The sequence below is a fragment of the Centroberyx gerrardi genome, chromosome 19, assembly GCF_048128805.1.
Source record: "Centroberyx gerrardi isolate f3 chromosome 19, fCenGer3.hap1.cur.20231027, whole genome shotgun sequence".
Classification (NCBI taxonomy): domain Eukaryota; kingdom Metazoa; phylum Chordata; class Actinopteri; order Beryciformes; family Berycidae; genus Centroberyx; species Centroberyx gerrardi.
Window position 1 is genome coordinate 21677750 of NC_136015.1, and position 26666 is coordinate 21704415.

General features: G+C 47.4%; 2 protein-coding genes across 2 annotated transcripts in view; both read right to left on the minus strand.

Moving 5' to 3' along the window:
* Positions 1 to 11786, minus strand: part of cica (capicua transcriptional repressor a) — a 49172-nt gene extending 37386 nt beyond the window's left edge. Inside the window, exons 1-3 of the mRNA XM_078290236.1 lie at positions 11640 to 11786; positions 4175 to 7919; positions 3168 to 3444 (exon numbers count right to left, since the gene is read on the minus strand). Coding sequence (XP_078146362.1) covers positions 3168 to 3444; positions 4175 to 7696 — 3799 coding nt within the window. The 5' untranslated portion in view covers positions 7697 to 7919; positions 11640 to 11786. The remainder of the gene's footprint in view (positions 1 to 3167; positions 3445 to 4174; positions 7920 to 11639) is intronic.
* Positions 11787 to 20944: 9158 nt separating this feature from the next.
* The window catches only part of erf (Ets2 repressor factor), a 40671-nt gene continuing 34949 nt past the window's right edge, over positions 20945 to 26666 (minus strand). The window contains exon 5 of the mRNA XM_071916359.2: positions 20945 to 26015. Within this exon, the coding sequence (XP_071772460.1) occupies positions 25362 to 26015 (654 nt within the window). The 3' untranslated portion in view covers positions 20945 to 25361. The remainder of the gene's footprint in view (positions 26016 to 26666) is intronic.

The following is a 26666-nucleotide window of genomic DNA, read 5'->3' on the forward strand; positions in this document are numbered from 1 at the left end:
CATGCATGAGGGTCCAACTTAGTGTGAACTTACTGTCGAACCAACTGGAAGTGCAAGTAATGTAAAAAAAATAAAACCGACACTACTGTTCCCATTCACATTTCTGACTTTTGGAAACTCATTATTATTATTATTTGGTTTGCCTTGCAGTCAAACTCTGTGTGTGTCGATATTACTGTCTAATCTTACAGTTGCACTGAAATTAAACTTAATTAAAATGAAACCTGCATTAGATGCTGAAAAAATAAGACCTCTAATTACTGTATTTAAGACATTTTAATGCTTTTTAAGGCCTCAAATTTAGATAATTTGACTTCAGACTATTTAAGGACTCACAGCTTGGCGTCTAAAAATCCTCCCTTTAAACACTGACAGTGGTGAGTTGTGAAAACTGTTTGAGACAGAAACACTACTCAGATAGCCAGTTGTCTCTATTGGTTTACTTGAAGTGTTGACAGTGATGACTAGCGAGAGGCGGCGGCGTTCAGACACACGCCTGACGGGAAGAACAGCTGTCATGATGAGGAAATCTGAAAACTGTAGCTAGCCAATTAAAGCCACTGAAGATGTCTACCTGCCCTGCACCTATCCATTACTGCCACTGAAGGATTTTCCAAATAATTCCTCCAATAACACAGTATCACCTGCGCTGTGTAGCGGGAAAGTAAAGCTTGGGACTTCAGCTTCATCTGCACAGTTGCTGTATCTCAGGCTTCTTCGTCGAGGGTTGCAGATGTAGTCAGAGAACAGTAATGAAACTCGTGATGCTAATGCAGCTGCACTTGAGCTGCACTAAGGGTCTATATTTAGGATGGATCCCAGCCGTGGGGGCCTCCACTGCCTTCTGCCTGTGTTTGTTTCTGGGCTCTCCAAGGCTCTATGTGTTTTAAAAAATGTATGGAGGAGGAAACGTTACGCTACAGAGGCAGGTGGCTGTAAAGTGTTAGCGGCGGTGCGAGGGATGTGAGAGAGAGAGAGAGAGAGAGAGAAGAAAAAAGCGCGTTCCGGTAATCAGCTCAGGCCTCGACGCTTTACTGCGCTAATTCTACCGACGGAAACAGTGTATCCATGACAACACGCCGGCAATACGATTACTCCTTTTTCTGCTGAGAGGGATGAAACACATTCACATCACGCCGGACTTGCCCTTGGTGCCCTGTCTGAGGTTGTTGATTGTCTGCTACATCGAGATGAGCGTGTCTCTCTGTGTGTGTGTGTGTGTGTGTGTGAGACAGAAGAGGTGTGAATGTCCTTGTTGCTCTCACTTGTACTCTCAGTCTTGCATGTCTAGACATGTCAATATTCTCGCCTTTTAAAGTTTCAGTGAAACACCCCTTATCTCTCTCTCATACACACACACACATACACACATACACGCACACACACACATGAAATCAGTGACACCCCCCCCCCACACACACACACACACACACACACACACACACACACACACACAAGCACACTCATTAACTCTCACACCACACACACTGAGTCACAAATTACACACAATGAGAAGCAGATCTGGGTGGCTGCCTGAGATACTGGTATTATTTTAAAACTTCCCACATCTTCATGCCTCAGAAAACAGGATTTCAATCTAAGGTCATATGAACCAAGTCAAGGAAACGCCATTCATTCAGAAAGGGGTTACAAGAGATTTAGAATTAAAATTTGAAAGCGGAAAGACCCTTTTGATATTTATTGCATTCCTGGATTTTCACTACACCTGTAGGGTTGCAACTATGCTTCGCTTCCTGAACGCACATAGTGACATTGAACATATCTTGAACCCAAGCCTCTCGGCAGCCAATTTGCTTACATCTAACAAGCTGCACAATGGGCTGATAAAATGTTTTTACAACATTTTGTCGGAATCCACAGTTATAAAGTGGATGCATTAAATTTGTGCTGACAAGGGCAACATCACCCCCTTTTATCCTCCCTCAAATCACCTCCTGCTCCTTCCTACATTTACATCTTACATTTTAGACACTTAGCTGCTGCTCTCATCTATGGAGGCAATGAGTACAAGAGGAGAATAAATGTAAATTCCTATATCACCAACATTACAAGCAACCAGGGTCAGAAATTAACGGGGGCTTGGGGCAAAAATGAACCCCAGAGAGTTCAGAAAATGCAGATAATTACAAGTACCCTTTTTTGCATTTCACCCTAGTCACATTTTTTGTTGAGTTGTCAAATATTACGCATGAATGCAACTACTGTCCCCCTTGGTCCCGGTAGGTGATTTGTGGGAGCCTACGACCGGGCGATTCTTTCCAGTGCGTTCTGGGTGAGGAAAAATGGAGCAGAGTATGCAGCCTGAAGCAGTATTGTTACTCTGCTTACAGAGGGTATATTATGATTTAAAATAAAACAAATCTTAGTGGTACAAATTGTGTGTTAATATCCCAATATGCAATGTAAATGTATTATTTCATAGTTCAATGCCCCCCAAAATCTAGCCTGGTTCCAGACACCTGAATCGCATCCCACCCACTTTTCAGATTTTGTTGAGTGATTCAGAGAGTCTGGTGTTGCTCTAGTCAACAGCTTGTTCTAGGTCAGAGACCTTTGTGGGCAGGACTAAAGTTTGAACTGTTTGTGCAATGATTTTTCATTGCCGTTTCGGCAGAATAATATTTGTTGAAATCAACCAACAACTTGTCTTTGCAAAGATGCAAAGAAAAAAACAACCGGCATTCTTGGTGAAATTAGTAAATACGCCCAGCATCAGTGTCACTGAAAATAAGGTCAGAGCGGCCGGATACATCAGTCACTAGTGATTGGTTAGGGGAAAATCAACAGAACACAGAAAACAGCTAACAAGGAGGCAATCTCAGGCTGAATAATGGAGTGGGAACGAAATGGCCATTCAGTCTGAATATCAGGCTACTAAAAATCAGATCAAGAGGGCATGCAACCCTGCATGCAACAATAGTACGGTGTACAAGGGTCAGTGCCACAGTGCCATGATAACTTTCCTGTGACCCTAGAAAGATCATTAAGTACTGGGATGGATAAGCTACAGCGTGAACATCCATTCCTACTCTACAGTCTGGCAGTAGTGTGGCTCAACAGAATCTGGATCTAAGGAGTGTGAGGGTCGAGGCAACGATGCCCTGATGATCCCCCTCCCACCCCCCACCCCCCCACTCCCTCCTTACCGGTCCCTGGGCGTCCCATGATGATGTCCTTGCGCGGGGCAGGGTGAGGCGACTCGGCCGGCAGTATGAGCGGCAGCAGGGCGGTGGGCGAGGGGTGGCAGGCTACCGGCTGTGGCAGCGCCCCTCCAGAGGCGTCTTGGTGCCCCCCGGGCTTCCTCTCCCTCTCCCTGCCTCCAGAGCCGGAGGATGACAGGATGGAGCCTGTGGAGCTGGACACCAGCCCGGGGGTGGTGGGGCTGGACAGGGCAGCGTGGCCCGCTGTGGCCGGGGTCAGAGACTGGGAGGAGAGAGGGAGCTAGTTAGGTTGACATGATGCCAAAAGTTTACAAATATCAACAAGGGAGTTGTTCATATGTATATTAATCAAACTGATTAATAGCAATAACAGGCAAATGCAAATTCTGTTTTAGCATAGATTTTCTCTATCATGGCCAACATTGTACATGCTTGTCACAGGTCATGATATCCATTCAAAAATTCTGATTCAATATAGATGGACAATTTTGCCAGATCTATGACCAACAGTACGTTGTTTTTGTCAGACAAAAAAGCGTTTTAGAAATTTAAACAAGATTGCTTATGTTCTCATTAATAACCATGTGTAACTGAAATTATACAAAGGAGCTTTAAAGTCTCCATGAAATGAACTCCCATTACTTTTATTTCCTGGAAGACAGAGTATCTTTAATGGTGACCACATGCTGCATCAGTAGGCGTAAATAAAAACGTCAACCAATAAAACCACTGCAGATTTTTGAACAATCCGGCCCCTCCGCCCCTCCCATCAAATAAAACTACCTTTATCTCCCTGACTGATATTCCATTGGTTTAGACTTTTGAATGATCCCTCACTGTGTTATGTGCCAAAATCCTGTTTCAATGGGAAATGCATCAAATCAAGGAAGTAAGGATGCCGTTTCATGGGATCTTTAACAGGTTTCAAAGGCCTAAATGATCATATATCATGAGAAAATGTAACTGGCACATGTGTGAAAACAGTGACTTACTGAGCTGGAGGTGACCAGGACCAGTGTGGACGTGGGGTTGCGGAGGAGGACTGCTCCGTTGGTGGCAGCCCCGTTGATGGGGACAGGGGCCTGCAGACCTGGGGGGGCCAGGTGGGGCGGCTGGCTGTGCTCCCTGGACCTGCTCCTCTCTCTCCTCCCCAGCGGGCCGTCGGAGAACTTGGCCAGGGGGACATCAGGGTTGCGAACGATGACCGGGGAGTCACGGAGCGGCACGATGCGGCGCGGGGAGGGTTCCTGAGGCAGCGGGGAGGGCGGGGTGGGGGAGACCAGCATGGGTGGAGGGGTGGAGGCGGCGGAGGACGGGGGCCTGCTGGTGGCGCTACGGGGCCGGGGGAAGGAGAGGGAGGAGGGGGTGGTGGGCTGGCTCTGGGGGGAGAGGACTCTGAAGGCGGCCGGGCTGAGACCCAGAGTGGGGTCCCCCACCATCCCTCCGAGCCCCACCAGCTGCTGCTGCTCCGGCTTGGCCTGGTAGTCCTGGGCCACAGGCAGCGGAGGGGGCGGATGGGTGTCCAGCTTCCTCTTGCTGGGGCTCATGGGCACCGTGAAGGTGAGGTTGGTCTGAAATGTGGGTACGATGCCCGACAGGTGGCGGTCTCGCTCAGCACCCGGCGTGCCCAGCTTGGTGCCGCTGAGCTGGCGGTGGCGGCGCGGGGTGAGCAAAGGAGGGGCGGTGATGGGGCTGAAGGTGGCGGGGCGGAAGCCGAAGAGAGGGGAGGGTGAGGGTGACGGGGTGGGGGAGAAGGGCGACTGGTTGGAGATGGGGGAGAAGGAGGGCGTGCCTGAGCGGGAGCTCCCCAGGGAGACCAGCATGGTCGCCGCCTCACACTCATCAAAGTCAAAGCGGGACAGATCCTGGGGGAGGAGGGAGGGGAGGACCAGGCGGGGGCGGGAGTCTCCTCCTCGGCTGCTGGCCTCGCTGCTGTCCCGTGACGTCTCGTCCCAGTCGAACTCTGAGCTGGCTCTCCCCCCGCCCAGCTGTAGGTCGGAGGGGGTCAGGGTCCCCGTGCTGCTGGCTCCTCCTCTCTCCCGGCCTCCTCCACTGGCCTCCATCTCCTTGGTCCTCATGGACAGGTGTCTGGAGCAGTATCCTCGGCGCTGGGACTCCTTGGAGCAGCCCTCCCTGGAGCACAGCCTCCTCCACTGCTTCCCGTTGAACTTCTTGCGGATGCCCGTTGGCGTGCACACCACATCCCCCTTCTTGTACTTCTGCTGGGCGGCCGTCAGCGGGGTGCGAGAACGGGAGGAGGAGGAGGAGGTTGAACCGGAACCGGAGCCACCGCCGCCACCTCCTCCTGAGGCCTTGTCTGCTCTGGAGGAGGATGGTGTGGAGGAGGAGATGGGAGGGAGAGGGGGAAGCTGGGGGGTGGTGATAACGGCAGCGCCGGCTGCTGCGACCGCTGCCGTCGCTGGGTCGAGGCCTAGCAGGACCGGTGAAGGAGGGGGGTGGGGGTTCAAGACCAGGTGGGGAGGGGGGATCCCGATGCCCCGCACCACGGACAGGTGGGAGCTGAGGTAGCCGGGCGGGGGCTTGGAGATGTGGCGGTGTTGCGGCAGCCCCATGGGTTTGGCCCCTGGTATGATCGGCCCCATAGGGACCATGTTGAAGTGGGACACCTCCATGTCTTCCTCGGGGGTGAGCGGCATGTATGGGTGGTGCTGCTGTTGCTGCTGCTGCTGCTGTTGAACATTCTTCTCCATCTCTCGTTCTCTCTCCCTCTCTCTCTCTTGTTTTCTCTGGAGCTCCCTCTCCCTGTCTTTCTCGATCTCCCAGTCGCGGCCGGGAACCAGGGTGAGGACTGAGGCCGGGGTGACTGGAGAGCTGATGCTGGAGACTGATGTGGAGGAGGCGGGGGCCATGCCTGGGTAGGGCAGTCCCCGCCCCAAAACCGCCCCCACGCCGGGCGTCATCCCCCGGCTCAGACGACACAGCTCCTGCTCCACCTCCATCTCCTCCCTGTCCTCCCGCTCCCTGTCCTTTTCTCTGATCCCCTCTCCTCCCTCTCTTCCCCCTCCAGAGGGCAGGTCCAGGTCCCAGGGCGGCACCACGAGGCGGAGGGTCTGTCGGGACACCCACACGGCCTGGGTGGCGCCCGCCGTCCCCCTGCCGCCCCCCTCCTCGGCCCCAGGCACTCTGTCCTCAGACAGCAGGACACGGTAGGGGTTGGCCACCGCTGGGTGTGTGTCCACCTGGGTCACCACGCCCTCTCTGTACCACTGCCACTGCCCCTCGCTGCCCTCCTCATTGCCAAATGGGACGCAGACGCGGGTGCCGATCGGGACGGGCTGGGCACCGGGTGGCGAGGCATCTAGGATGATGTCCACCACCCCCGGGGGGCCGACGTGTCGGTACGGATAACGGCACAGCGTCTTCTCCCCGTTCAGCTGCACCTCCAGGCTTCCGTACTCGCCGCTGACCTTACGCACCACCCCGGCCCGGAACACCGAATCCGTGCTCCCTCCTCCATCCCGCCTCTCTCCCCCCACCTCCTCGTCGCTTCTCCTCCTGACTAGGCGGGCGAGCACGCGCTGGTTCTTCAGCCCCTTGGCCAGGGCGTCGGCCAGCGCGTCAGGGAGACTGGAGGGTGCATGCACAGACGTCTGGGCGTGCGCATGCGTGAGCATGTGCGTGTCTCCGACCACCTCCAGCTCGGCCGAATGCTCGCTGGCGGTGTCCGTGGAGGAGCAGCGGGGCAGGGGGCTGGGGGAGACGTGCTCCGCCTCTCTCACCCCCTCGCCTCCCCCCAGCCTCTCCCGCTCCCCTCCCAGCAGCAGGGTGGGGGGTCCCGGGGAGCCGTCCTGAGGCGCCGCCGTGCCGGCGCTCCTGCTGTGAAAGTCCTCCATCAGCCTCCTACTCTGACTGTTGTTCTCTGGGTGCGAACCGCCGACTTCACTTCCTGTTCCCGTCAATTCCTGGCTAATGACGCTGGGACCCCCGCCGCTCAGAGGCAGAGGAGGGGGAGTGGGGGTGCTGGAGGCGGGGTTGCTATGGCTACCAGCAGCAGTAGACGAGCAGTGTTCAGAGGTGTACTTCTTCTTGGGCACGCGCGCCTTGAAGGTGGCCGTCTTTCGGCTGGAGGCGGGGTTTGGGCTGTTGTTAGCGCTTGGCGTACTACTGTTACTGCTGCTACTGCCACCGCTGTCACCACCCACAGCTGTCCTCCCCGCCCTATCGTCCGCGGATGTCGCCAATTTCCCAGAATCCATCACGACTGCTGCTGTCGTCTCCGAGAGCCTTTGGCCGTCTCTGTGAAGCCCCTCCCCGTCCGAAGTGGCCCGCGTTCTGATTGGCTCCTCCTGGGAGGACTCTGAGTGTGAAGAAGAAGAAGAAGAAGAAGAAGAGGAGGAAGGAGTTTGGTTTTTGGGGGATCTGCTTCTGTCTCTGTGCTCGTCGGAGTCTCTCTTCTCTCCTCCTTCCGGGATGTCCCCGACTCCGCGGCGCTTCCCCCCTTTGGCCCGGGTGGAGGGGGGAGAGCGCCGGCCCTGCTTCTTTATCGGCTTCATCTTTTCATCTAGCTTTTCTTGCCTCCCCTTTTCCTCCAAACAAGTCTTTTTATTTATTTATCCCAGAGATTCTCCTTGGCGTTCCTCTCTGCCCGCCTTGTTTTTTCTCGTTCCCCCTCCTTTCCTTTCTCTCTATTTTCCTCCTCTGCCGGGGCCTCTCTCTCTCATCCTGTCTCGTCTTCGTTCCGCGACTCCGGCGCTTTCCCACCTTATTCCAGAGACTCTGAAACAGAGAGCAAGGGAACGGCGAGCGTGGATTACTCATGTGGTAAACGCATTGTGACGTGCACACAGCCTATTCACCGCACAAGGTAGCTAACTGTACGGCGTTGAGAGAAGTGACTGATTAAATCAAAACCAAAGTAACATCTACAAAAACATTCAAGTCGTTTCGAAGTGATTCGAGGTAAAAGCGAGGCAAAGTAAGACCTTATGATCATGCGTTTTTTAATAGTAAGAAACATTTTGAGAAATTTATTCCCTGCAAAAATGATGCACCATAATACTCGAGTAGTAATGGATATGACTCATCTACAAATTCATTACACATTAATTCATTACATAACAGGTTCTACTCGCATTACACAAAGCCTGCATCCATACCAGGTACATGCTGAAAGCAGGAGGCCATATTGTAGGGTAAACACAATGTAGGCTTACAACACAGTATGGAAATAGTGAGGAGCACTTTACGAGTGCTTGCCCAGACAAGCCTTTATGCATGCACTCACTGACACACACTCACTCACTCTCTCTCTCTCTCTCTCTCTCTCACACACACTCTCACACACACTACGGTTTCTTGGCCGGGGCAGTAGAGGCGGGGGAATTCCTTGTTCGCTCGCATTCTGAAACCCTCCCTCTCTCTCTCTCTCCCTCTCTCACACACTTTCTCACTTAGTCTGTCAGTCTCCAATCTGTCTCTCTCTCTCTCTCTCTCTCTCCCTCTCTCTCTCGGTGGCGACCTTTATCTATGTATTTCATAGCAGAGTCAATCCGCCCCTACAATCTCCATTTCCTGTGGAAGACCATTACCTAACTTCCCGCTACTTTATTCCTCCTTCTGTCTCTCTCTCTCTCGCTCTCTATTGCTACTATTACAATTTCATTCTTATCCTCTGCATTCTCACTCTCTCTCTCTCTCTTTCTAATATTGATTCCTACCTCTCCTCTCTCCTCTTAGTCTGCCTATTTCTATTCTCATTTGGTCAGTGAGTCAGAATAGCAGAGTTGTTCAGAATAATTGTTATTCCACACCAGAGTCATTCAGCATCGCTCTTAGCCATCCCAGAGTCATTCAGAATATCTCTTATTCCACACCGGAGTCATTCACAGTCATTCCCCCATTGAGAAAGTAAAAAAAAGATTGATTTTGCTGCTGACTTGTGGAGTTGAACGAGGGACTGTTGTCATTTAACTGGTTTGTTTGCAGGTCTGTGCTGCTGTGGGTTCTGCCTCATTTCTTCCAGTACAGGAGTTTCCACTGAGCCAGGCGTGTCAGTAAAAAACGTCAACAAGTGTATAACAGAGAGAATCAAAACACTCTCCTATTATCATGGTCACCTTTTTGAAGATCCTCACCCCGTACATCCATCTGGATTCGTGTCTATCTACCATCCTGGCTGTCTGACCGTCTATTAACTTACCTGTCTACCTGTCTGTCCCTATTTCTCTCTCTGTCCTCTCACCAGTCTCTCTGCCTGCCTGTCTCTATTCCCCCGGCTGCCTTCCTGTTTTGTCTGTCTGTAAAGACTAGCATTCATTCAAGTCCTTTTAATATCTGCCACATCATACCGGCTAGAGAGAAATCCATTTCCAGAGATGAGTGCCGCCTGTCTCAAGGCCACACACACACACACACACACACAGCAAACATCTATGTAATGGTAGCTGATAGTGCACATAGGACTAGAAAGCTAACAGTCACAGTCTGTGCTATATGTAAATCCCTATTTAGGATAGACAGCCGCGGAACAGCCGCCATAAAATAATTTGGCAGGCTGCCTTACTTGGTCACGATAGAGGTATGCTACATGTGTTTACTCAGTAGTGCACTGTGTACAACAGCTGGTGTCAGAGTCATGGACCTAATGATAACAGCTTAAAGACAAACTGACGCAACTCACACTCCCCTCTGTGAAATATGGAGCATGGAAGCCCATATGGGAGCTATAGTAGGCCCGCATCTCCTATGCTTCATATTCAGCTGTGATCACAGTGGAGGCCAACTTTCTGCTCATCAAGTATGAATGTAGTGCAGAGAAAACCCACTTAACCTCAGTTTACCCATCTCTTTATTTGCAGAACAGAGTTTACCCCCCCTTTATAGGCTGGCATAAATTCATAGTAAACACCATAGTAAGCAGCAGCCGACTGATGTGTGTTATGTGAGGGGGAAAAACATCAATTAAAGCATTTCTGAAAGCATAATTAATTTTGTTCATACTGGTGGTTGTCCAAGTTGAGGTCATGGTTTAGCCACCTTTTCATTTAACACTGCATCACTGAGCGTGAACGCGCTGAAAGCAAGCGAAATGCAGGCTGCAATTCATCGAGTATAAAACGACCTGACTTGATAATGCATAGGCTATAAACACATTACAGTCTAAATGCGTACACGCACAATTATGTCGTCCCCTAATTTTGCCTGCCCTAATGAAAAATCACTATAACAGGCCTTTTCCTATAGGGACTTGCATAGTGTCTGTCATTCCCAATGGTGAAATTATAGTGACCTTATCGTACTTTACTGTATTTTTTACCTCGCATGGCATTTTCTATGGTATATTTTTTTCACCTGCAATAGCTGCATGATATTTGAATGCTTTGTTGTGATATTTGTATAGTATCTCTCTAAAGTGTATCATAGGATTACTACAGTTTTTGTTTTCATAATGGCAGGCCTAGGTGTATAAATATATAAAATAATAATAATATAGAGTATATAACAGCTGTTAACTTGATCTAGATAAGGCCCAAAGTGCAAAATGCAAACTGCAGGAGGGATGTCGTCACCTCTGGTTTAGCTGAATAGTACCGTGTATGTGTCAAGCCCTCGTAGTACCGCGATTACTACCAGCTTTACTCCACAACACAGCAGGCCGTGGTGTGCAGCCACCAGGCCTCAACTACACACAAGGCCGCTTGGAAATCCTCTAGTCACTATCACTGGGAAATAGCCGCTTTAACGCGCATATTACCCCGTAATATCCCAGAATACGGTCTCTATTCTCCACGGTGCATGACTGTGTGAAACTGTCCCAAACAGATAAACACGGCACTTTGTCAATCCGCTCACTTATAATAGCTACACATACAACGACAAACAGCAGCCAAAGTGGTTGTTTTGCCAATCCGAAAGTGACAGTCGTTTTAAAATATTGCTAAAGCCGACCGGCCAACTTTGTATCGACCCTCAACGTCGTGTGCATTATTGCAACCGTGATACATTAGAGCTGCTGGGGGGGAAAAGTGCCAATATGTGGCCACAAAGTAGTCCAAGGAGAAGGCCCTCAAGCCCCAAAAGACGAAGGACAGATTCAAACAGCCACGTTGATTCATGAAAAAGAGGAAGAAAATACAGCAATGCCGGGTAGGGGACGGTAAAGAAAGGCGTAGAGTTTTCGAGGTTTATAGCAACGCAGGAAAAATAACAGTTGTTCTAGGAAGTCCAACGGCAGTTATGGCGTTGAATTTATTTCTAGTGGAAAAGTTTCAAGCTCACTATATCCACCCGCACCGCTCCCTTTTTTCGCCGAGACACCCAATCCGCCGTGTATTCCTCACCGTAGACCATTCAAATATCGGGAAATATGCCGATCAACCGACTGCAAATACTGTTTATGATCACAGTAAACATGTACAACGTTAGCAGCTCGGCAAAAGCATAACAAGCTATACTGCAGTGCTGCAGGAGAAAGATTTGTAGGCAGCTTATACTCACCAGAGCAAACAGTCCCCCAGTGTAAATCTCTATGGAGTCTGCTGGGAAAACAGGGCAGAAAGGTTAGTCGTCCACAGTTGCCAATTAACGGTCGTTCATGTTTCTCCGGCAAAGCAACTTAAAAGGAGGAAAAACTACTGCCCTGTACATTCTACACTACAGTCGCAAAATGGTGAATGAAGCCCCAAAGCCTTGACAACCAGCCCGTCCGGCCAATCGCGGAGCACGAACGGGTACAGTAGCCAATGGAATCCAACGGAGCAGCGTAAAGGGCGGAGCTACGTGTCAAAGTAAATTCGATGGACGGGGCGTTCAGGCCAATCGCGGTGTGGGAAAACACAGAACAGCTGTTAGCAGAGCGAGGCTGCGGCGGCCAATAGGGTTTCTGTGTGGGTTTGTCTGTAACTACAGGCACACAGACAGGAATGAAATCTCTCTCTCTCCCTCTCTCTCTTTCTCTGTCTGTCTGTCTCTCCTTCTCTCTCTCTCTCTCTCCACCCCTCCTTCACTTGTCTACAGACATGTAAACAGGCACGCAGACACAGGCAGACTGTCCTCTCGAGGGGGGGTCGACTAAATTTGGAGAAAACAATAAACGTCTGACATGACATTAGCATAGTTAATAGAGATCAGAATGTCTTGTCCCATGTCCCAGACACTGCAACTTCAGCTCACTTGTTATAAAACAGCTATAACGAGATGACAACACTGTTTCTACATCTATTTCTATATATTTCTGACCATCTATTTATTTCCTGTGCTGTGCAGGCTTCTACATTATAATCTGTGCAAGCTACAGGTTAAGTGTAGTTTTTAACATTGGGACTACAAAGAACACCAACTCCCAAATTCTCATGCTCTCTCTCTCTCACACACACACACACACACACACACAAACCCACTCTCCCTCGCCCGGCTAATCAGATGTCCTCCTAACAGCATAGGATCCCTTAGTCCCGCCTCCCTGGCCAATCAGGGCAGGCATTGGAGGGATACGTCACCAGAGCGGCGCGTGATTGGCCGAGAGACAGGGGGTCTGTAGGCCAATGACCGAGTGCTGTGGTGAGGTCATTATGCTTGTTGCCATCAGCTTGGCCAAACAGGAAGAGTGAAAGCCCAGAGTAAATTGGTCTAAACATGGCATTATGGTTCCTAAGAGTGACCCATATACATTCTGGTCCTCCACACACACACACACACACACACACGCGCACACACACACACACACATGCATACACACAGGCAGTGATACAAACAGACACACAGACAGCAGGGATACACACTTACGCGCACACAGGCAAGCAAAAAGATGAACATGAATGAGTGCACACACACGCACACACTCACACACACAGTCACATACGCTCAGGGCGGCACACAGACACGTGCACATGCAAACACACACACACACACACACAGTGGCAACCCGCTGTTAAGAGATTTCATAACATGCTAATGGTGTGTGGATTGCTGTGTAGCAGTGCGACGCGACGCTTCTATAGCTTACAGGCACAGATGGCGAGTTTGGTCAATGATGATACAGAGCTAGCTGGTTGCGGCATTGCAGTCTGCCTGGCTCACACACACACACACACACACACACACACACAGGCGAGCGGGTACGCTTACCATAAATACACACACCCGGGTGCGTGTGTATGAGCGTGCAGCTACACACACATAGCAGGCGCTGTGGAGTTTTTACATGCCTGAGCGTTACATAAGCTTTACGTGTACTGTAACACACACACACACACACACACACACACACACTGCGCCCAGCCCTGTGCAAGCACTCACACACACACTCACACACACATTGTTGTGTATATAGTACAGACCGTAGCCTCTGTGAACATGCATACTCTCAGGCTAATGTGCAAACACACACACACGCACTGTTGTATATACAGTACACTATACAATGCACACACACAAATAGCTTTTGTTTGCACATTCATTCACAGGCGACTCCACACACACTCATACACACACAGACACACACACACACACACACGCACACACCACCATAAGATTATAGCACATAAGCCCAGCATTCATATATTTACTGTAGACATTTTACGCCCCTAACATGTACCATTTGTGACTCATAAATCTGTATAAATGCACCACACACACACTCACACACACACACACACACACACACACACACACACACACACTCACACACACTCGTGTTCCACGCCCCTGATAGTGGAGCACTGCAGTCTCTCTATAACTGCCTGTTCATTCACCATAGAGCGTCTTTTCAGAAATGTAGGGCGAGCACAGAGAGCGCGCAACTTTGAGGGGCGGCTGGTTTCGTAAGGTCCCGTCGAGAGACATAGACAGAGAGAGAGAGGGGGGGGGGGAGAGAGAGAGAGAGAGAGAGAGAGAGAGAGAGAGCAGTTGTTAGTGACAGCAGAGGCCTGTAGTGAAAGCGTGAGGAGAAATAAAGAGAATTTCAAAGTGGGGTGCAGAGATAAATATGAGAAAGAGGGAAAGAAGGAGCTAGAATGAGAGACAGCTTGGCAGAGTGAGAGAGAGAGAGAGAGAGAGAGATATAGAAACAGAGAAAGAGAGAGAGAGAGACAAAGAGACAGAGGCAGAGAGAGCGGAGAGGAGACAGATAGAGAGATTTAGAGGGAAAGAGACACTGAAAAGAAAAGAGAGAGAAGCAGCTAGGGAGACAGAGAGAGAAAGACAGACAGTGAGACAGAGAGAGAGGGAAGGATGTAGACTCAACATTCAAGTTTGACAGAGAGACGGAGGGCGACTCTCTCTCTCTCTCTCTCTCTCTCTCTCTCTCTCTCTCTCTCTGCCGCAGACGCCGAGCTGTTTGTGAATGAGCGACATAAATCCTGCTGGTCTTAGCACCTCTGAGCACTTTCTAAGAACGAGGCGGAGGGCTGCGGCTAAGCCCAAATCCCACTCACTTTACACTAAATGCATTACGGCCACTTAACCACTCGGCAGCTCCGGGGACCCTGCACTGTGCCTGACCCACCACTCTGTGTGTGTGTGTGTGTGTGTGTGTGTGTTTAACAGAGCTTAAACGTTTCAAGAGCGAGAAACGGACCAGATGTGAGGACAGGTGTTGATAGTTGAGACGATCGCTGCCGCCTGCGTCGTCCTGTGACATCGGGACCTAAATATCTTTCTGATATGAGTTAAACAAAGTTGTTTTAATATGAGTTTTTTAATCATGGCATAGTGTTATATTGTGAAAATTTGTTGAAGTCGAACTTGGCCACCTGCTGCACACCGGCGTCCATCAAATGCATCCTGGGGCCCTAACTTAGCCTGTCCTACCCTACCCAAACCTGCGATGTCCTATCCCAGTGGTTCTCAACGTGGGGTCCGGGGGCCGCCAGGGGTCCTTAAGTCTGAAGTCCTGCTTATAGTTCTGCTTGGCGGACACAACAGCATCAAGGTATGTTTTCATTTTTTTCGTAACTTCTTTTTTTGTGTGTGTGTGTGTGTTTTGTTTGTTTTCCTGTTCAATTAACTCTATATATAGATGAGGGGGTTCCAGGGGGTCCCCAGCAAATTGATCAATTGTTAAACTTCACCATTACTTCATTTACAAGAAGTTAACACAATTAGGGAATGTAGAAAAATGACTGTTTTGATCATAGTTTCACTGTTATCTCTCTACCTGCAACACAGATAGTCAGGGAATTCTGGACAAAATCAGATCCGACAATAAAAATATTTGGGTCCGACAGACAAAATCTCATCAAATGGAGGTCCATGGCCCTAATGTGGACTCAATTAGGGGTCCTTGATATGAAAAAGGTTGAGAATCACTGACCTATCCTACCCTACCCTGCCCTATCCCATCCTACCCTGCCCTACATTGACCCGACCATGTTCTGTTCTGTTCCTCATGGTAGGGAGGTGCAGTGAGTGGGGAAGCCGACCTTCAACCCGAGAACCCGGGTTCAAACCCTCGTGTCAGCAAGCATCCGCCCTGCCGAGGCGTCCTTGAGCAAGGCACTGAATCCCTACCGGCTGCAGGGGGCGGGGGGGGGGGGCTGCTCTGTAGCTGAGCCTGACCTCTGACCTCTGACCGAAAAGAGAATTCCCCACAATCACAATATTCTATTCTATTTTATCCACTGTCATCAGCACCATTGTCCCTAGTTTTTTCTCATTAGAAGTGAACAGAATGACTCTAAAGGCAACAGCCACACACAGACCGCTGATGTCAGACAATGATTTTTCAGCTCGCCACTAGGTGGAGAGCCTGTATATGTGGGTTTGTCTGTAAGGATGACCTATTTTGGGGACAATGCTCACAGACCTCCATTCATTTTGGATGCTTATTCAGTTTCATTCACTGATATCTGTGTCAGCTCCCTCTGCTGGTCAGTAGATGGCGCCGTCTCTTCTGTGGCCAAAATCACGGATCGGCCTCAGCAGCTTTCCTTGTGTCTTTTTGATTTTTTTAATCTTTTTTTTTGTGTTGTCGTCATTATGCTGGGAATTACTGGGAATTGTGAATGTACAATTAATATACTTGGGTTAATACTTTAAGCTGTTATATTAGTCAGCTTGAATATTGTTATTAACTTGTTATTTTACACTTTTCAGGCAGTTTACGCTTAATAATCATTGGCGGAAGGGCAGAGGTTGCAAATATTGATGAATTCACAAAAAAACCTTCCTGATAAGGAGCACAAACATGATAATATATGTATATATTAGGAGCACAGCATCTTTAAGATTCCTTAAACCATACTGTGACCCCTCCAGATCATCTGGTGACCGCTCAGGGGGTTCAGACCCTCAGGTTGGGAAGCAGTGGACTCGTACCTGATGACCAGGCAGCAGATCTGTCTCTTCACGTGACACACACACACACACACACACACACACACACACACACACACACACACACACACACACACACATAATGCATCCCTCTTACTGACGACACTGACTGAGCCTCCGGGCCAATCTGCCTCCAGAAATACACTCAGTTGACTTCCAGCATGTAATCCTCAACAGATTATTGATTACTGATTACTGATTACAGCCTCAGTGCTGCAGCGCTCAGCGGAGTAATCTGATTAGTTTCACTGACTTCTGGATTACTTTGCTGACAAAACCTGCAGAGTACAGCAGGTTGTTTAATGAACCGGTTATTCCAGTTTTCCCAGGCTGTAATTTTAAATATTATAGTTATCATCTTCATCTGCAACCAGCGGAAAGTTATGAGGAAAGACTGTGTATCGTCTGTAATCTCATAATCTTAGATCCGTCCATGCAAACATGTTTAAGTAATCCAACAAGTAATCATTTTTTCAAAAGTAACTGGAATTGATTTTGTTTTTTTTTTGTCAAACTAATATTTTGGAATCTATTTTTTTATATAAATAATTATACTTAATGAGTATTTTAGTGTCAATTTTAGTGTCTTTTTCAAAATAATCTATTGTAATCATTTCTATAAATAACAAATAAATCATTTATTCTGTCGATTTAAATCAAATTTATTATTGAGGTATTGCAAGTAGTTTTTAAGTTAATTTCAAATGTTTTAACTATTACTAATCCGATTACAATGGTTTTTATTTTACAGTAACTGTAACGATTAGAGTTTTTAATCAGATTACCTGTAGACTAATCTATTACTCTCTCTCTCACACACACACACACACACACACACACACACAGTATTCAGTCACTTAGTAAATGTGAGGTAAATCATAAAGCTGTAGAAGTGAGGGTCTGAATGTTGGGTGTGACTCTCCGGTGAAAGTAAAGTAAAGTAAAGGCCGAGTCCCAGCAGGAGCAACATCGCATGATAATTAGCCTTCTGTTGTTATCTGCTTTCTGTCTCTGCCTCTCCGGACCGTGACCTCTGACCTCGTCCCTCAGCCGGACAACAATCCTGCCCCGCGGGAGGCCGAGCGGCCTGTCAATCAGCCTCTTTTTGATACGGCCCGCCCCCCTGTTGAGAGCGGCAGCCAGTGAATGGCTCGAAACAGACCGGAGGAGAGAGAGAGAGAGAGAGAGAGAGAGAGAGAGAGAGAGAGAGAGAGGCGGGACAAGATGGAGTGATGGAGGGGAGAGTGACAGCTGGCAGTGAGACTGGGGGAAATAAAGGATGAAATGATTACCAGATAGAAAAAGAGAGAGAAAGAGAGAGAGCTACAAAGGTTGGGTTCATGTGGAAAAGGGGCTGTGAAGGAACCAGGAGAGACAATACAGAGAAAGATGAGCTGTTACAGTTAACTAAAGCCATAAAAGACAACCAGCGGTAGAAAAAGTCCTCAAATCCTTCACTTAAGTAAAAGCAGCAATACCATAATGGAAAAATACTCCAGTAAAAGTCAAAGTCCTGCATTCAAACATTTACTTAAGTGAAAGAAGTATTAGCAGTAAAATGTACTGAAGTATCAAAAGTAAAAGTCCTCATTCTTTCAGAGTGTTACATTATTGATGCATTAACCTGTAAGAAGTATTTTAATGTTGTCGGTCTAACTGCTCCACATACTGTTGGGGAGTTTAAACTAACTATGCAACATATTTTATGAGCGTATCGTATGTTTTGCAAATAAAACCTTATTCTGCAAAGTAACTAGTAACTCCAGCCGTCAGATAAATGTACAATATTTCCCTCTGAAATGTGGAGGAAAAGTATAAGTCTCACAAAATGGAAATACTAAAGTAAAGTGCCAGTACCTTAAAACTGTACTTAAGCACAGTACTTGAGTAAATGTACTTAGTTACTTTCCACCTCTGAAGACAACAGGCAGGTGCAGAAAACCCCACCTGCCTGCTGCATGCTAAAACTAATGTTAAGAATGATTTATAACTACTATTTGATGCAGTTACAACAATATATACAGTGTGTCTTTCATTCATACAAGTTAACACCATAACATATTCTAAGCCCGGGGTTTTCCTTAGGCTAATTTATCCTTTCATTTGTGGCCGCAGCAGATTGAACCCACATAACCTGATTTAACCTGTTCTGACGCTGTATTCCACAACACAGGCCTGGCTTCAAGAACTGGAGCATTCACATGAAGACCCAAATTAGTCTTTTTTTAAATGTATAGGACAAGACACTGTTTTGTTTTGTTTTTCATCCCCATTCTTTCCATATGAGTGACTGTTTCTACACTGCACAAGCTCCGAGACGGGCGGCTGACCAGTCTAGACAAAATTGTGTGTTTACATCAGTATGTAAACAATCTTCAGGCAAACGTTCAATTATAAGGCCATTATTGGCTTGACACGCTATCTCACGCGGCCCTGACAAGTCTCGCGAGACTTTGCAGAGCCGACGAAGAAAATGGGTCTGGCGAAGCTGCAGTACTGCAAACTGACAGCAGAGGGAGTCAGCGTCTCACTTTAAAACCAGGAGAGACTTCAACTGGCTGCTGACTGCTGGAAGCTTTCTGGGTATGAACTGATTATTTTGACTGAATGAATGAATGAATGAATGAATGAATGACGTGATGAATAAAGTACAGGTCAGAAAACAAAATGGCTGCTGAGCCTGTTTCTGTTGTTCCTCGTGTTAAATTTCAATCTGTGATGCGTTCAATGCCCTCCAGGAGTTATTTTGTGATGAATTGTGGTAATTTACCTTTAGTGTTGCACCCGCTTTCCCTCAGCCTGCCTCGTCTACTTCTACCTCAGTTAGCTGGTTCCTACATTTCCCAAGATGCCTTGCGACAGCCCCTAGAGAATGCACAACTGTCTTGTGGAAGGAACTAAAACAGGAGGTGGGCGGATTATTGAAGTAGATCTATGACAATTAGTCATCATAGCTAAATTTCACTTCTCTCTCACACACCATCAGTGTCTGGTAACAGGAATATTACCACGGCTCATTACTAATGTTGCTGATGTGGGAATAGAAGTATATTCTACTGTTGCACTCATTTGAAGTCGTTCTGGATCAAATTTTATGTAGAAACTATAAATGAAAACAAATGAAAATCAACAATAAGTTATTTCATATTACATGACACTCACTTCCACGTCAAATTCAGGGATTTTCAATGACTTTCAAGGCCTTTTCTGGTGAAATCGTCATGTTTTGGGGAAAGACGTGACAGGTCAAAAATTCGACTCAGAGGCCCCATTTTCTACTCAAGTTAAGAAACCATGGTGTTATCTTTCATTTTAAAACTACGGATTCTCCTCAGGATGTGAAGCGTTGATCCTCGGACGGAGAGGGATGAGCCATATCGATGAATTTGGCCGTGACTCAAAAATGTTCCCAAAACTTTTAAGGCCTTATTTTATCTTTTATCTCACATCCACAAGCCTTCAAGGGGTTTCCAAGGCTCACGGGAACCCTGATAATATATTCCAGCACCATGAAACACAAACACTTCTAGCATTTTAGCCTCCAGCAGCGATTAAAGCCCTGATCCTGGGCTGGGAGTGTGTGTGTGTGTGTGTGTGCCATGGTTTTCCCCTACAGAAACAAAAGCACGATATCACATTAAAACCTGAACTTCTCTCCAGTCTCTCTATATGAATGAGGGAAATGATACGTGTGCAAGTGGATAGGAAGCTTTGAGGTTTGGCTACAGAATAGATCATAAACTCCCCTATAATGTGGAACACACACGACTGAATTATTTCCATTTTCATAACCGAATACTTCCCCGTCAAGGACATCTGGCTGTGGCTGTTTGCCAGGTGGAGAACAAAAAAAACTCTCCTTCACAGAGAGTATAAACAAGGCTATTGTCGCCGGAGTGAGAACGCGTCTCTCCGGAAAGCTTTTCTTTCATGAAACGTGGCGGTCACACACCTGCGCCGAGTCTCTTTCGTCGAGCGCACAGCACTTGACTAGCTGTTGACACGACGACTCGAGTCCTGAAACTGAAGCGCCACACAGACACATGGCCTTCAGCTTCCAGGCAAAACCAGTTTTTTTTTTGGGGGGGGGGAATACAATACTAGAACCTGAGGGGAAAGAAGAGAGAGTCCAAGCTGTCACCAGGAAACATTTTGACCAATTCTAGCATACTTTGGTGTGTGTGTGTGTGTGTGTGTCTTCCAATGAATCTACAACAAATCCTCAATTCTCCCATGGGTGACTGACTTTTAATTCTGCCTCCTTTCACAGAGTACAAGCTTTTTTTTCTTCTTCTTCTTTCTATAAAATGAACGTTAACGCTCTCGGAAAAATAACATCAAACATTGCCAAGCAGTCTTATAAGAAGTAACTCTCAAAGGAAGCTGACTCATCTGACTCACTAATAAAAGGAATACATGAATGAAGGAAAAAAAAAAAAGAGGAAACTGACATCCATTTTTTACCTGTTTTTTTTTTTAATGAACCCTGATTATTGTTTAATTACAAATGAAGATGAAAAGATAGAAGAGAAACAGAAGTACAGATGGTTCCTCCATGATAAAAGCGAGAGTCTCTGTCCCTCTGCAGTGAAAACTCACTACTGAGGTGGAGAGAGAGAGAGAGAGAGAGAGAGAGAGAGAGAGAGAGAGAGAGAGAGGTGGACACATTTCAAAATAATACAACGGTTAAACAATACAATGCTTTTTTCTTACAGAATCCCCCCCTCAAAATGGAAAAAAATATATATACACAAGATCAAAAAAAATGAGAGCAACAGTTGTTTTTTTTCTCCAATATAATGCGATGGGATTACGTGACCCTCCTCTTGTCCATGGTGACATGGTTACAAAATCAATCAGGTTTAAGAAATAAAAAACTGTTTTTGAAGCCGACTAGTAAAAGTACATTGGGGGGGGGGGGGGGGTGCAGACTGGAAAAAAAACAACAAACTCACAGAAACCAGAAAATTCATGGAGAAGAGGCGGGCCCTTGGCAAGAGGGTACAAAATAATCAAAAATAGTTATGTTAATATTATAATAATTACAAGAGTAACGGTAATACGTCTCGAAAAATATAGAAGAAAAGGATAAAAAAAAAACAGCACTGATGAGATCGAGGGGAGAAAATATATATCGACACGGTGGGAAACTTAAGTTCTTTTCTGGTCTTTTTGTCTTGAAGCCACGACAGGCAAGGCAGCACAGGTGGGACAGGCGAGGTTCAGCTTGACATCTTCAGTTCTTCTTAGTTTGGATTTTTCTTTACCAGACACTTTGTCAACCGTGCTACACTTGTCCTTCAGTCTCCCTAAAATGCTTTGCTGGCATTGTCAGCGTTCCCCATTAAAACTAAGGGACAAAGCTAACAGCAAGCCAGCTAGAAAGTAGGTGTGACCCTTATTTTTTTTTTTAACGAGGAATGCTAATCATGTTAACAAGCCAATTTAAGGATGTGGAAGGACAGATGTAGAAACTTTTTTTGAGCCCGGTGAAGAAAAACAACCAACTAAATGAAAAAAAATGCCGATGTCTTTAGGAAACAGACAAGAGACTGGAGCTGGTTGGACAATCTGGACAAGAAAACCAGGACTAAACAACTCTGGCCAAGACTTTATTTGGCCAACCTTCTCTAGGCTGTGCTGCACAGCTTTGTGTGTGTGTGTGTGTGTGTATGTGTGTGTGTGTGTACGGCATAACCATAGAAACCACACGCACACACACACACCGAGCAGAATCAACAACTCAGATTATGGGAAGTCCCTCTCTCCACTCCACTCTGAGGTTTTGTGATGCCATTTCCTCTGTGCGTGTGTGTGTGTGTGTGTGAGTAGTTTCTATGGTTATGCCGTCTACTCCAGAGAGACTGCGGGGGCGTCTGATGTCACGTGTGATGTCATGTTCCTTTATTCTAGCCACAGCAAAGCCTCACTCTAACCAGGGCGTATGTGTGTGTGTGTGTATGTATATATATATATGGGTAGTGTTCAGTCCAACCCATACACACTTAAGTTCACAAAGCTGCTTGAGTCCACAGTCCAAGCCTAAAGGCAAAGTCCGCTCGTATCGGCAGCTGCGGTCCTGAGCTGGAAACCTGCTCGATATCTGTGTGTCGTCCAATCAGAATCCGTCCGCTCCAAAAAACACACGAGTCCGTGACCAAGTCCCCGTTACAACCTCCGTCTCCACGTTTTCAGCAGATCTGGGCCAAACAGCGGCTGCAAATCGTTCTTAGCGTTTGTTTCGATCCGCAGTGAGCGCCACATGGGTGGGGTTTACCAGGTGGGGCGATGCGAGGAGTGCCGAATCGTTTAGATACTTGAAAGTAAAGGAACGTCAATTTAATTTACATTCCTGTGACTCACGAGTTGCCCGACACTGTCCGGACTGTCCTGCTGCGGCGCACCCGGCCCACCTGGTGCTCCTGGGACTAAAACAAACGCACAGAATTATTGGGTATATACCATTTGTCCCAGGTCTGGTTAAATGTTTATGATCGCTCATTTATCCTCGTCCCATCACACCCTCGGTCCCCTGAATACACAATACCTGTTTTTTTATTTTTACAATATAAATAGAAAATTCTGATATCGGCGGCCTTTGTCTCTGCAGCTCAGCGGTCAAGAGAAGGCAAGGGTGAGAAGGCAAAGGCTGAATTATACTGGTAATAATATGCCCGTTAGAATATATATATATATCTTTACCATTAAAAATAGTTTTCCTGATTCGTATCAAATGACCATATTGAAATATAATATTTGAATTCAATATATTTGAATAAAATATATATGTGTAGTTTTACTTATTCTGTATCTCTCTTTTACAAAAACAGAAGGCAAGGTGGTACTGTGTGTGTGTGTGTGTGTGTGTGTGTGTGCGTGTATGTGTGTGTGTGTGTGCGCTGCTAAAACATTATTTGGCTGGGGGTAATTGGAAAAAAACTCTTCTGTTGGTTAAAAAAGGCACAATCTTATTTAGACTTCTTTGTTCATTAAAATGGGCGCAATGGTTCTTTTTTAACTACAGGAATAAAATGTCATAAAAATAACTTGTTGCTAAACGTCTCAGTGAAGGTTTGCCTGAGTTAACCTTGATCCTCCACATTCATTACATGGTTCCCGTTCTCCCTAGACAAATCAGTTCATTTCAAATCGCTGAGTCTCGGCTTCTCAAAATATCATATAAACAGTTAGATAGGCTATTATCTTAGAAAAAAAACAAAAAAAAAACAAAGGAAACCTCCTCAGATCACTGAAAAATGCCCTTAAACCAGCGTCCAAAATACTGTCCACGTCCTTAAGAGGCACTAGCGTCCTTAGAGAGAAACAATACAGTCTTTAAAAACAGGGGGAACGCAGAAGAGAGCAGTGGATCTGGGTTTTTTTTTGTTTATGTGGGAGAAACACTACCAATGCCCTCAAGCCTCCAAACCCTTCAGGGATTGTGCGAAGTCACATAGGGACACTGGCAACTCTCAACAGTTCGTTCAAGGCCCGATGTTTTTCGCCCCAGCTTTCGGTCCACAAACGGAGACAAATGCGTCCGCGATGACAGCGTCTTTGCTCCTCATTTCCCCAAGAACTCTTTGTGCCACAGTGGAGGGAAATAAAAAGAGAGGCAGATCCTGGATGGTTTTGTTTATACGATGGGGAACTGCATCCTTTCGCTGGCTGACCGTGGCAGCTGTCAAACAATTGACACCATCTCGAGTTGAGCTCAAAGGGGAGAAATAAAAGTCGTGAAAAGTCTGGAAAGTCAGTTCATCACAAATCTTCCTTCCTTCCATAGGCTTAGCATGTCCGTCTTTCCCTCATGATGTACAATGCCACCCTCATTTAACGTCTTTATACACTGTAGAGAACGGGCTGAGTGTCAAAGAGTGTCTAATGATGAAGAGACCACTCACTTCAGCCCCCGATACAGTCTTAAGTGTCTTGAGTTGTTGTCTGGAGAAAAGGCCGTGATTGGAGAGTTCTTTCTAATCAACTCGAGGAAAAAAAACAATGGCTACATCCCTCTTCAGTCTATAAGATCCATCGGTAAAGAGGCCTGATTTTGTTCTCCGTCCTCCATCTTGTAAAGGACTGTATAGTGAGGGGCGCAGATAGAGAGGCACTTCTGTAATCTCTATCAGGGCTGTTAAAGGTGTTTTTTTTTTGTAACATCAGGATCTGTCAGTCTGGCTGGTATGGAGAGGTGGAGGAGAGGAAAGGAGAGGAGAAGAAGAGTAAGGAGGAGGGTGAGGCGACTCCATGTGAGCCAGACATGGGTGTGAAATGAATTAAAACCCGTTCATCTGCTGCGGTACAATACAGGCTGGCTTTGTACTCTTAAGGGGACGATATGATTGATTCCGTTATGCCAGATGATCCAACACAAATAAACTACGGGCCAATCCCATCAAAGACGGCTCAGTAGGAAAGTTTTAAATAGTAACTGATGTGCGGCAATCCCTGACAGACTAGCACTAGTAGACTCAACAGGCAAAACTGCCGCTAAGAGGGCGAGGAAGCATCGACAAGGCAGTGTGCAATGAGAAGGAGGGATCTTAGGGGCCTAACTAAGCTCCCTGTCTAGGCTCCTCAGCTGTAGGGACACTAATATTAAAGATGGGACTGAAGATACAAGTCAGTTCATAGGCTAAGTATGGTTATCTCTTAGTGTTTTAAGTCCCAGCAGAAACACTGTCTGCTGTGTTCGTGTTGGATAAGGTGTCTGGGTTAAAAAAGGCATTATGTCTCTCAGTACATGTGAGGCTACACAGGCACTTCTGTCTATGTGTGTGTGTGTGTGTGTGTGTGTGTGTGTGTGTGTGTGTGTGTATGTGTTAGTAAGAATCCCAGAGGTGTGTGCTTTGATCTAAGTAGGATCCCTGGTGTGTGTGCGTCTCAGCAGCCTGTGTTTTCCAGAGACAGCTGTGCCGTAGCCCTCTGCAGCTCGGAGCTCGCTCTGCGCTGGGTGGGCGCCGGCGGCAGCACCACCCCCAGACTAACGCCTCCTCCTCCTGCTCCGTTCTCCGCCTCCCTCGCTCTCCTGCCTGCCTCCTCTCTCATCCCCTCCACCTCCTCTGCTCTCACTTTCTTGTCCTCTGCCTCGTCCCTCTCTCCGTCCGCCTCCATCTTCTGGTCTTCGCTCCAGCGGCGCTTGAAGCGCAGTTTGAGCGGGATGCAGCGCGTGCCTCCGGGGCTGATGGGAGCCGGCCCTTGCCCCTGACCCGGCTCGCTCTTCAGGTTAATCAGAGGGAAGGCCGGGGCGCCGCCGCCCAGAGGAGGCGTGGCGGGGGTCTTGAAGACGTCCTCGTCGTCTTCTGGGTCGTAGTCAGGGTTACCATGAGAAGGAGGGTGAGGAGGGGCGGAGAGGCCGCCGCCGGTTCCGTTGGCCTGGTGGTGGTGGTTGTTGGGCTGATGGTGATGATGATGGTGATGAGCTGTTGGGGTGAAGACGTCGCCTTCGTCGTCCTCATCATGGTGATTCAGCTCATCTTCGCTGATGTCGGTCACCTCCACTTCCTCCTCCGACTCGATGTCCGATATCGGCTCCACCTGGGAGGAAGAACATTTTGAAAAATAAGCTTACGCCATTTTATTTATTACTCTATGACTCAGGATGCTACCTGGACAGAAGCCTAGAGTTGTCACGGTGGTGCCATTTTGACACCGGTGTCGTTTCCGTCCCCAACACCGGCCATACCGCCTGTCGCCACTAGAGGGTCTAAGCGCTATCAAAGTCAGTGTCACTACGATGAAAGTGAAACTTAAAATTTCTCTCCAAACTCACGTTAATGGCATTTGTAAACGGTAACACTTTTTAATCAGCGATTTATAACACTGTTCAACACTCAGGGAGTTAATGTGAGTGCAGTGCAGATTCTGGCATATTGCCCTTCTTTAGGCTACCATTGGATTGTACATCATTTATCATTTTGTAGCCTAACTTGAACATGGAAGCTCTGAATATGTGCTTTTATTTTACAAAATACAAAATAACGGTATTCCCAGTGTGGGGCTAATGCCACCGGTGTGGACTCCAAGACCGTATGGCACCGGTAACACCGCCCACCGCGACAACCCTACAGAAGCCCCTTTCTTTTGGGTTCCCATGTTACAGGAGTGTGAATTTCTTGTAAAAAAGAAGCACCCAGCACCCAGGCTGAAAAAAGGTTATGGATCCCTGGTTTAAGGAATTTTGAATAC